At 38.0% G+C, this 12,607-nt stretch overlaps 1 protein-coding gene across 2 annotated transcripts in view; it reads left to right on the top strand.

Moving 5' to 3' along the window:
• Window positions 1-12,607, top strand: part of efl1 (elongation factor like GTPase 1) — a 69,344-nt gene that overhangs the window by 3,413 nt on the left and 53,324 nt on the right. For both annotated transcript variants that reach the window (XM_037752412.1, XM_037752404.1), the window contains exons 8-12: window positions 1,705-1,828; window positions 2,527-2,606; window positions 2,990-3,126; window positions 3,239-3,361; window positions 4,577-4,676. In XM_037752412.1, coding sequence (XP_037608340.1) covers window positions 1,705-1,828; window positions 2,527-2,606; window positions 2,990-3,126; window positions 3,239-3,361; window positions 4,577-4,676 — 564 coding nt within the window. The remainder of the gene's footprint in view (window positions 1-1,704; window positions 1,829-2,526; window positions 2,607-2,989; window positions 3,127-3,238; window positions 3,362-4,576; window positions 4,677-12,607) is intronic.

Below are 12,607 nucleotides of genomic sequence, written 5' to 3'. Positions count from 1 at the left end.
GGCTGCTTCTCCTCTTGAGCTCTTAATGGTGTGGAGGGTCTTAAGTAGAAGCACAGGTCCTCAGACGTAGAGATCGGCTTCAAAACCGCAGAGGGCCGTTTAACTGGAGGCTGCTGATGGCGTAATGAGTGACTATTTCTCTGCAATATATATCAAGAAAGTGCTAAATGAAGTAGCTTTATCTGCAAATTACTCAGTTTACTTTCCCGATCTTACTTACTACTAAGTAAAACAAAACGTTTCAGTGAATTGTTACAGCCGCACAATGCATGTCTGTTAGATTAGTGTCCGACTTGATCCCGACTTGATCTGACGTCATGCACACGTGAATAACGATAACCTCACGAGATCATGCTCATTACAAAGTGCTTTACAAGGCGGAAATAAAAATAATAAAGGATAGAATCCAACGCCAGATACGCGCACATTTCCACATAGATTTACAAACAAATATAAATAAATCTCAACGTGGTCTGAAAACTACAAGTAGCCGACAGATCGGATCTAACGGGATGTAACTATCTCTGTGACTTCCTGTAAATTCAGTGAAGGCTGCTGGAAACGGCCGCAAACTATCCGACTTGACCGCAGCTTTTTGTCTCCGAACCCTGCTGCCGCCGCCAGATCATGTCTACTGTCCAGGCGAGGCGCAGTTCATCTCCAACGAGTCTATTGTTGATAATACGTTAGTTTGATTTGGTTGCACACTCCCGCTAAGTCCACTAAGTGTCCCACTGTGACATCATTAAGTGTTTGAGGGCTCTCTGGTTGACTTTTTTGAGTTCTTTATGAACACGTTCCGTAAGTCTGCAACACTGCAAACTTTAGTTTAAGGGAAAAACCCAAAATGCATGCACGGCATCGTGACGTTAAAACAAACACGAGAGTGGAAAAAAAGAAAAATAAACAAAACATGGAAGGAGTTGGCAAGATGACATCTTCCTTCTCTTTGTAAACAGGTATGTTGTTAATCAGCACGTATGTGTAGTTGTTTTTGTTATAAAGGCCCCCAGTTTAATTTTTTTTTTCCGGGAATCATAATTGGTTAATACAGCCCTGGAATAACCCGGTAACTTAATAAATGCCTTCATTGTGTCCTCATTCACTATCTTTAGGCACACCCCGATACATTGTCAAGCGTCCACTAGATGGTGCTGTCAACTCAGATTTAATATATGTGACACAATATGACCCTCAACGTTATCACAGAACCATCAGTTACCTTAAAAGACCTCATACTTTTGTCTAGTTGAAGACTTTCAAAGTAAAATACTTCCTCTTAACCTTTCATTACTCCTAATTAACAGTTTTGTCAGTCACTTCACAACATTTATTCTACAACACACTGACTTAAAGTCTCCATGCTCTATTGGTAGTTTGGTGTATGACAGTCAATGATGAGGACAAAAAGACCCAGTGAGGGTAGCTGTGCCCTTAGGATCACTCTGCTATGAATAAATCAATGAAGTCCCAGCGAAGACGGCAGTCTTGTCCTCGTCTGAACCCAAGACTCTCATTTACCGTCTGTAGCTGAGATCCAGACAACTACTACAATCATGTTTACCCTGAAAGCTTCACTCTATTCAAAGCTAAAAAAGAGCTAAACACTGCAGCGTAGATTGCAATATAGATTTCTGTTGTCAGTGAAGCTGCCTATAAAAATGTAAATGGAAGACTGAGAGTATGATTTTTTTGTTTTTGTAGCATCCAGCAGTTTGCCCACATCTACAGCCAGAGGATGGGCATTAAGGCCGAGGTGCTGCTCAAAACCCTGTGGGGAGATTTCTACCTCAATGCAAAAGCAAAGAAAATCATGAAAGGAGCTCAGGTAATGTACCTACTGAGTCATTCTAAGGTCTTCTTTAACATTGTATTTTCAATCTTTCTCCCATGTTCTTTTCTCTTACACCCGGTATATGACATTTTCTTTAACTGCCAAAGAAATATAAAAAAAATAAATCAGAGAAATACTACAACTTTTACTGTTACTGCTCGGGTGGTGAATAGAGACGTATATCGTTGATCCATTGTAAGCAGAGAGATACCTCACATTAAATCGTACTGTTTGTTTAGGGCTCATTATTTATTTTTTCTTAATGCAATATAATAATTCAGGAATTTATGCAAATAACAGCTGATTCTTGTTGTTTTCTGAGTAGTTGAAAATCTCTAGAGTTTTCAGAAAGGCGCTGGTGTCGTCACTGTCGCAGCGCCCTGCCAGCGAAAAATGCTATACGGACACACACATCTTTTGATGTTTCAAAAGGAAACATCGGTGCACTGCAGTCATATTTTGTTATAGGTAACAACATCAGCAAAATGTCTAAAGAATTAAAAAAGAAACACAAACACCTAACGAGATTATAGAGTGACTATGTGACCTCTGTAGGTACTAAGTGCTGCACTGCAGTGGCCTTTATATCTGAGCTACGTAATCGAAACAAGTTCTCAGTCAAACTCTTAATTCTTTCTTCATCTCTTCCATTCATTCTGATGTGTTTCTCTTTCTCTCCCTCTTTGCTGCAGGCCAAAGGGAAGAAGCAGCTGTTTGTGCAGCTCGTGCTGGATAACATTTGGAGTTTATATGATGCTGTGGTCATCAGGAGGTGAGTACTAAAGATACTAACCCTGATACTAAAATCACGAGCCAATGTTATGTCAAGTTTGATGATATGTATAGAGGGGTAAGATTACATTATTTGTTGAAATTGTTATTTACACCTACTGATGCATAATGAGGTAACTACTGAGAATACATTTTAGCTAAGAAATACACCTCTTCTCAGAAAGCATGGAAGCACAATGATGATTATGGACAATAAATAGATGTTGGCATATAAGAAATAGTGCATATAAGATCAAGCAGTAAAATCAGTTTCCAGGACACGAGATGGCAGATTTTAGATCAAAATGTCAGTAGAAAGACAACAAGAGAGGTCAGAGTGTGTTGCTATCCACTGTTAAGACTGTTTCCTGTTTCTATGACTAGAGACAAAGAGAAGGTGGAGAAGATGATGACATCACTCGGGGTCAAGGTGATGGCCAGGGACTCTCGTCACTCCGACCCCAAAGTCCTCCTCTCTGCCATCTGCAGCCAGTGGTTACCGGTGTCCCAGGCTGTCCTCTGTATCTTTTATCTGTTATCAGCTCTGTTATCACTTCCTGTGCCTCAGTTGAGCATTTTTTTGTGGGGGTGTTTGTGCATTTGGTGTCAAGTGGTCTTTAACGCAGACCGCAGCGATGGTGTGTGAGAAACTTCCCAGTCCGTTAGACGTGGCGGCAGAGAGGGTGGAGAAACTGATGAGTGTCGGAGCGCGACGATTCGACTCGTTGCCTGAACAGACGCAAGAGCTGAAAAGAGGTACACACACACACACACACACACAAGAATAAAAACAAAACAATAATAAATAAATGAATGATTTGATAAATAAATGAATATGACATTAAAAGTAGTAAAAATAATATAAAAAAATTTAGACATGAATGAATTGATAACGTGACATAAATTAATATTTTTTTTTATTTGCTTTTTTTATTAACCTTTGTATTAATTCCTTTATTTTATTAGTCTTCTGTTAAATTTCCACTTACAGTATATTTCTTATTGTATTTATTTGTATTAATTTTTTTATTTATTTATGTATTGTTTTGCATTTATTTTTATTTATGTATTCATTTTTGCATTTACTTTTTATGTATTTATTTATTATAAAAAATAAAAATAATAATATTAAAAATAATTGTGTCATTAATTAATTGATAACGTGACATAAATTCATATTTCTTTTTTGATTTGCTTTTTTATTTATTAACCTTTGTATTAATTCCTTTATTTATTTAGTCTTCTGTTAAATTTCCACTTTTATTTTTTATTGTATTTATTTTTATGAATTTTTTAATTTACTTATATATTTTATGCATTCATTTTTATTTATGCATTTATTTTTTGCATTTTAGTATTTATTTATTTCAATTCATTTTATATAATTTTTTTTAAATGTATGTATTTATTTATGTGTCTGAGCATTTATTTATTTATTTATGCATGATTTGCCCTTAGCATTTCACCCCTTATTTATTTCCCCAAACTTATTTATCTCTGTGTTCTTTTCTTAATACATTTATTCAAAGTTAATTATGTGTTGGACTTCCAGCCCTGCTCCCCCTTTGCATTTCTGATAAGCCTCAAAGACATCCAATCCATATGTAAATCCATATGCAAAAATAAGGAAATAAAAATAGTTGTTAAAATGAATTAATAAAAAATAAACTGACCTATCATCTACAGTCATTAGTCAGCAGATAAGTTGTTTGTTTTTTTTGTCATTTTGCACATTTTGCACATTTTGCACAATGAAAAATGTTAATTATTTCCTTCTGTCCACTTGAAATATGCCATAGGGTGTATGTGTGTTGTGTGTCATCTCAAAAGAATACCATATTTGGATAACGTATTTTATTGCAGTGTTGCTTACTGGAAGCAGCCAGCAGTCTCCAAAGCTTTTATCTGGCTCCTGTGTCGTGATTTCAGATGAGTGTTTGACTCATTCTCCTCCGCTTGGTTGCTTTCCAGCGTTCCTCCAGTGTTCGAGTGGGGAGAATGATCCGCTCATCATCTTTGTCTCCAAGATGTTTGCCGTGGACACCAAGGCCTTGCCTCAGAACAGACAGAGGTAACTGTGTGTGTGTTTGTGTGTAGTCAGTAGATGGTGCTGCAGTCCTGTTCTTCCCTCATGTCCTGTGGATAATATGCCTCATATGTCTGTTTTTTGTTGGATCTAAAGGAGGGAGAGGAGTTGGCTCACAGTGGGCCTGAAGTTACACAGAACTTCTTAGGAACCAGCTCGTAAATACCACTCCCAGCACCGCCACTGATTCTTTTTTTGCTGTTTAGTTTCACAACATTTCTTTGACTGTAGTACACACAGAACATTATCTAAAGTGTTGTTTCACCCACATAACATGACACAACACCGACTCCTATTGGTTTCATACACAGACAGTAACTTAATGCACTTCAACTCGTCGGGATGCACTACTGTCCGACTTATCCGGCAAATCAGTTCCCCAGGAAAACAGCAATTTTATCACTCACCAGATTGGCTAAAGCCCCCAGGAAGAGCGCCGGTCATCAATGCCAATTTTCGTAGTGACCAAACGGCGGTACTACAACTTCCGTATCCATCACGTGATGCCATTGGGCCCAAAAACACTTTTTCCCATAGACTTACATTGGGAAAGAGACGTCTGTAACTCAGCGGATAATTTTTTTTCAGGTGAATCAACTCCCCAGTACGAACACTTGAATAGTCCTTATTTAAATCATTAGGTCCTAAAAGTTGTAAAACGCACTAATAACCGAATCCAGAGTTATTTCCCTTCCTCCGTTCATGTGAACGAGACCCAGACCGAGGCTGGAGCGAGGGCTGGGAGGCGGAGTTAGCAAGCCGTGACGACAGCGTGACGGCTGTGACCATGTGACCGAGCGGACGCTACTGCGCCTGCGCTGTGGGCCAAATGGATGCGGAAGATCCGGTTACTTTTCCAGTCGGAAGTCGAGCCATTTTGGCTTCATGCGCCACTGAGCAACTTTCATAGGAATGAACGGGACCCTGCCTCCAACAATTCATCCATGGATTGGCACACCCCAAAGTACTACATCTTTTTATGCCTCCGCGCCGATGGCAGTCATGGACGGACACATTATGTTTTCGGATTGTCCGTCGTTACGCATCATTGTCGTGAAAGCGATATCTTCAGTCCGCCTGGAGTCCACTTGGACTCAAAGATGAACTGAATAGATTTTGGTGTTCAAAGGTCACTGTGACCTCACAAAACACATTTGGCCATAACAAGAATTAAAATGCTAATTATGACAAATGTGGGGAAACAAAAGGGGAGACTCGTGGTCACCCGTAGAACCCATCTCCATTCACATATCTTGAGGTCAGAGGTCAAGGGACCCCTTTGCAAATGCCCATGCCCATTTTTCCTCGCTAAAATAAAATAGCATAAATTTGCAATGTTATTTATCCTCCTTCACAACAAGCTAGTGTGACATGGTTGTTACCAATGCATTCATTAGGTTTTTTGAGTTTCATATGATGCCAGTTTCTTCACTCTAGCTTTAAAACTGAGCCAGCTACAACCTAAAAATCGCAAGTTGCCTTAATCCGTTAATGAAATTAGTGGAGTTTAGTACCAAAGGAAGAAATAAAAGGTGCTTGGTAAGATCACAGTAGGAAACTTGTGTGCAAGGAGGCAAAAATCAAGTGAGTTATGACATGCCTAGGCATGACCTGTTACTCTGTTACTAGTAGGAAGATCTTTGGTTCTTTCTCCCTGAGGGGGAATACATTGTTTAGCCCTGCCTCATCTGTGAGTCCTTCTTGGAGGTGAACTGAGGGTAGACCACAATCCCCCCCGACTCCTCCACAGTCAGTGATAGATGGAGTTGGCCTGGCCTGTCTCGCTTTAGGGTCTGCATGCACTCAAACATCACACTGCTCCCTCCTTCAGTGTTCAGCACATTAATCTAACACACATTCTGTCTTTATGAAGCTGGGAGACGAGGTCCACTACCTCCTTCAACGAGATGAATAGCAAAACCTCCCTCACACTTAAAAGGCCAGGATGACACGTTATAGCAAACAGTACGACTCTGTGCCATTTGTCATTGGAAGCAGATGCTTACAGGAGACTGGGATTGATGTTGGGGAGCCATTAAAGTGTTGGTCCCAGTATTGGTTTAATGGTCTGAGCTGGTCTGTGGATTACGTGTGAGCTATTAATGAAGCTCATTGTCTTCGCTCCGCCTCATTGTGCACCAAAGAGTAATTTGCATTTGCTTAATTTTGCCGAAGCTGTAAACTGCTCCACTGGAGTGTAGTGAACTCCTATGACAACCATTACAGCTGTCCTCAACTAATGACAGTACCAGAATTACAAATTTGGCACGAGGAAGTCTGCAACATGCCTTAACCCTAAGCAGGAAGTGTACGTGAGATTGAGTCAAATTAAACGGTGTTCTAAGATAAACAAGATCAGTGTTCAGTGAGACTTTGGTGGTTGGACCTCGGACCCTCTACCGGTGTTCGGATGCATGCTCCCCCACAAGAAAACTTTTAAAGTTTAAGGTGCTAGATTTGATATCCAGTGCATTAATATAGCAGCAAACAACTATTGTCTATGTAAAGATATAGAGGAGTAATCTTTTTTCGGACATTTTATAGACTTTTTTCCCGAAATTTCTTCAGATTTTTTTTTTTTTTTTTTCAGATTTTTTTTCAACAGTTTTCGGACATTTTACAGATTTTTTTTTTTCTCATTTTTCCAACTTTTTTTTTCGAACATTTTTCAAACTTTATTTTCGGACATTTTACAGACTTTTTTTTCCCGACATTTTTTCGGATTTTTTTGCGAACATTTTTCGGATTTTTTTTTTCAGAAATTTTTCAGACTTTTTTCCGACATCTTTCAAAAAAAAATTTCAGAAATTTATCAAACTTTTGTTTTTCGAACATTTTTCAGAATATTTTTTTTTTTACATTTTTCAGACTTTTTTTTTCGAAAATTTTTCCAACTTTTTTTTCGAACATTATACAGACTTTTTTTCAGATTTTTTTTTTTTTTCTGAAATTTTTCAGATTTTCTTCTCTGACATTTTTTTTTAACATTTTTCAGACTTTTTTTTTCGAACATTTTTCAAACATTTTTTTCGGACATTTTGCAGATTTTGTTCTCTGACATTTTTCAAACTTTTTTTTTCGGAAATTTTTCAGACTTTTTTTTCCGACATCTTTCAAAAAAAAATTTCAGAAATTTATCAAACTTTTGTTTTTCGAACATTTTTCAGAATATTTTTTTTTTTACATTTTTCAGACTTTTTTTTTCGAAAATTTTTCCAATTTTTTTTTCGAACATTATACAGACTTTTTTTCAGATTTTTTTTTTTTTTCTGAAATTTTTCAGATTTTCTTCTCTGACATTTTTTTTTAACATTTTTCAGACTTTTTTTTTCGAACATTTTTCAAACATTTTTTTCGGACATTTTGCAGATTTTGTTCTCTGACATTTTTCAAACTTTTTTTTTCGGAAATTTTTCAGACTTTTTTTTCCGACATCTTTCAAAAAAAAATTCTGAAATTTATCAAACTTTTGTTTTTCGAACATTTTTCAGACTATTTTTTTTTTGACATTTTACAGACTTTTTTTTCAGACATTTTTTCAGATTTTTTTTTTTTCTGAAATTTTTCAGATTTTCTTCTCTGACATTTTTTAAACATTTTTCAGACTTTTTTTTCCGAACATTTTTCAAGCATTTTTTTCGGACATTTTACAGATTTTCTTCTCTGACATTTTTCAAACTTTTGTTTTTCAAACATTTTTCAGATTTTTTTTTCCGGAAATTTTTCAGACTTTTTTTTCTGGGACATTTTACACACTTTATTTTCGGACATTTTACACACTTTATTTTTGGACATTTTGTCTGAATTATTTTTCGAACATTTATCAGACTTTTTTGTTTTCGAACATTTTTCAGAATTGTTTTTCTGACATTTTACAGACTTTTACCTGAACAGAGAATGAAGTCTCTCTCCCTCTGTGTGTGTTGTAATCGGAGCTTCTCTGTGCTTTGTTGACATAGCCGGGCCGGCCGTGAAAGCTTTTAGTGGGATTTGATGTTAATAGAAAATATATAGAATATCACCAGACTTCTCCTTTAAGATCTGGGAGGCCATATCCAACCATGAAAATTCAGATTTATGAGTTAAGACATTGCAGTGTTGTTATTTGGAGTCAGATGTTTTTTTTCTCCAACAGCATTTTTTTATGAAACAAAACAAACCTTGAACATCTGAAGTCAATCAGAACTTTGGAAGAGTAAAAACAGAGCTCATTCTTGTGTCTTCTTGATACGCTGAGATCCAGAAATACATACAGCAGATCTGCTCGTAGCTCACTGCGCTCCCGTTCCATGACTTTTCCTCTGTTTTCAGCTTCTTCTCCAGCATATCTGATGCAGAGAAGAAAGATCCCACTTCAGCCCTTTGGCTGGCATCGTCTCTCTTGCTCTCCTCTCCTCTCCCCCTCCTGTCACAGTACTGGACCTTAATTGCAGACTCTGCCAAAGCACTGCTAGGGAAACAGAGCGGCAAGCAGAGGAGAAGAGATATAGACAGGCTGTCAGAGACGGGTTAGAGAATGGGGAAGAGGAGATACAGAAAGAGAGAGAGAGAGAAGAAAGAAGGAAGTAAAGGTCATCTCAGACTGTGAGCCGGGGGAAGGAAAAAGCCTGCCCAAAATCTGAGCTAACGAGCCTGCAAGAGCTTCCATTCACTTTTGCCCACTACCTACATTAGACACACACACACACTACAGACATTTCTGTGGCAGCCCATGGCTACAGCTGTCTACAGAGGAGTGGTTCATATACATACTGTATGCCACGATGGCCCGTCTACTGTCAATGAGTGGTTTACTGTGCGACACCTTCAACCCAAGGAATAGATCTAATCAGTGAAAACTGGTGGAACTCTTGGTTCGAATGAAATGGCTGATAAAAGTCATTGCCGTAATTTTGTTATAATTAATGAACCTTAAAAAAACATTAAGAAATGCCTAAAAAAAGCTCCTTCTATAAGACAGCCGATTAGACTGTTGTCAGGCTATTCAATATGCGTTATCAGTCGCTATAAGGCCCATAGATGTGGGTCAATAGGGGCCTACTATGCCTTCTAGTAGGTTCTATCATCTATTCACATGGTAGATCACCGAAAGAAGACCGTATCAACCATAGTAATTATGACAGGAGCAGAAGCGGAAATCAACACAATGTATTTCCCAAAACTTAACCAAGTGGTTTTGTTGCCTAAACTTAAAGAAATTGTAGTTTTGTTGCCTAAACCTAAACAAAATTGAGGTTTTGTTGCCCAAACCTAAGAGGTTGTAGTTTTATTGCCTAAACCTAAAGAAGTTGTATTTTTTTTGCCTAAACCTATGGAAGTTATAGTTTTTTTGCCTAAACCTAAAGAAGTTGTAGTTTTGTTGCCTAAACCTTTTTTTTTGCCTTAACCTAAAGAAGTTGTATTTTTATTGCCTAAACCTAGAGAAGCCTTTTTGTTTGTGTTCAAAACGTGACGTTTCATTCGGTTTTACAACATGTTAGAACGTGTTGATTTTAAGTTTCACTTTCACTTTTACAACGCAGTAGGTGTAGTAGACCTCTAATGACCCACATCTATGGTGCTTATAGTGACTGATAACGTCTATTTAATGGCCTGATAACAGTCGAATCGGGTGCATAAGAAGAGTCTTCTCCATCATGACAGCTAATAAGATGGCTCAGAGCTTTACTAATTTTGCCTTCAGCTTACGGTTTCTCAACATGTGGCATACATGCGAACGTCAGAAATCATCTCAGTCGCTGCTGAGTTCAATTTCATACACTCGAGAGACAGAATGGAAAACAATCAAGATCCTTTAGCGGTCAAAAGCGATGAAGTGCGTTTTGCAGACAGCTTTAATATCAATATATTGTTTGATTTTCCAGCTCACTTTTTTCCTCCCATTGCACAATGTTAAAAGGTCTGCTTGTGGTTGCGATCGTCCAGCTTCAGTATTTGGAAGCCATTACTTCATAACCGCAGCAGGCGAGGCCAGAAACCAAGTCCTGGCTTTCCCATTATTACCAATGAGCGACTGATTTGACCTTTTGAGGGAAAAAAACAGAGACTTATAAGTTTGGTCTGATGGGAAGCACGAAGCTTTGTATGTACCGCCACAGCGATGTGTTTATTTAGATGTTTGGCTCAAATAAATACGTCGATAAACTTCACTTTTCACATCGTCTGTTTTTGGTTTCTTTCTGGTTTTGGGGTAAATACTGTGAGAGGAGTGAGCTCTACTGAGTGAGCTGTCTTGTGCTGTTTGAAGCTGTAAGGCTAGGCCATCATCCAGTGGGGGTTTTTGCTTTTGTGGTTTCCTGTTGGAATCCTGAATTCAGGCTGTGGCCCCGTTTATATCAAATTTATGCAAAAGAGAGATGCAATCAGTCTCAGTGAGTCGGCAGCGCTGCTGCTGTTGTCAGCGGGCAAATTATGGGCTGTTTTAAGTGGTTTGTCATCATGGAACCGAACTGTGTGTTGGATGCCGTCACTCGGGCCTATTGTGAGCAGCTGTGTTGCTATAGTCACTGTGGTCTTTTTGAAGAGGGTACGCACATATATGCTAACACTCCGACCACACTGCACATGCACACACAGACCACAGTGCGTACATAAAAACTAATGCGGGGATGATTACTTTCTGTTTTTACAGCTTGCCCCCCTATCTGGGAAAATTTAAAGTTTGCCAGTTGAAGAATGTTTACTGAACATGGCTGCGGTCGAAAAGTCTTTTTTCTGTAACGAAGGTTCCTAATGGAGTGAAGTATCTCAGTAGAGCTGTTCTAGTTCTCTAAATGTTAAGGAAAGGTACTTCAGTGCTTCCTTTCTTATCTCCTTTAGCGTAGGATACACTGGACCATCCTTTTAGAGCGACGCACCATTCTGCCGTTCAGGAAAACAAACGATTTGCTTATCTTGCATGATATTTTCATAGTCATATACTAATTGGGATTCATGTTGATAAATAAGAATGGACAGTGACAACCATTTCGTTTCACTTTATTTCTGTTTATTCATTTCGAACAAGTAACAAATAAGTAAAAAAACAAGAATAACAAATAAAATGAACAGTAAACATATAGCAAACAAATAATCAACATAAATAAATATTATGACCGAAAAGGAGTAGGAAGAAATATACATGACTCAAAAATAACTCAATATTTATCATATAAACTTTGTGGTAGCCTATAGGTTATTCCTTTTTTATTTCAGTTCCAACCTTGGTAATGAAGTGATATTTTTCACCGGTTGTCCTCGTTTAAGGTCAGATAATCCTTTATTATATGTTGATTTAAAGTGTTCCAGCAGCAGAAGGACCGGCGGTATCTCTCTTTAACACCGCGGGTGAAGCAGTTTGTCACTGAAAACCCTATTTAAAAATGCACAGGAGGAAGCAGCGCCTTTTGTAGTCCATCTTCAGAACATTGTAGTTTCACCACGTCAATAACATCCGCCGCCGTCGCATCATAATTACGAAGCTTATAGTGAAGGTGCAGTCAGGTTCTCTAAACACCACGGTTGTCTTTTCCTAAGTCCTTCTGAATTCTCCTTCACATCTTTCCTTGACCTCACGTTTTCCATCAAGGTCAAGGAAAAGTTGATAGGAAAAGACATTAGTATGTAATTTTACGACCACAGCCCATGTTTTAGAAATGGACTCTGGTCAGAAAGGCAGTCCAATATAGATATAAATGCTGACGCCGTTGCAATGCATGTCAAACTTGTTCATATAATATCCCGTATCAGTTTGGTCATAGAGTGGAATTTAGAATTGATATACTTTTTAAAATACATGCTTTGTGACAGATGATTTGCAGTTTATTTATTGAATAGCTAGTCATTGGATTGTCAGATGGTGGTAACAGTTGGTGCGCCAATAAAAGAGAAGAAAAATAAATATATTCATGTGGTTTGAGTGTCCTTTATCACAGCAT

This window comes from Sebastes umbrosus, chromosome 2, assembly GCF_015220745.1.
Source record: "Sebastes umbrosus isolate fSebUmb1 chromosome 2, fSebUmb1.pri, whole genome shotgun sequence".
Taxonomy (NCBI): domain Eukaryota; kingdom Metazoa; phylum Chordata; class Actinopteri; order Perciformes; family Sebastidae; genus Sebastes; species Sebastes umbrosus.
Note: the sequence above shows the minus strand (reverse complement) of the source record. Positions and strands in the feature narration are given on the sequence as shown.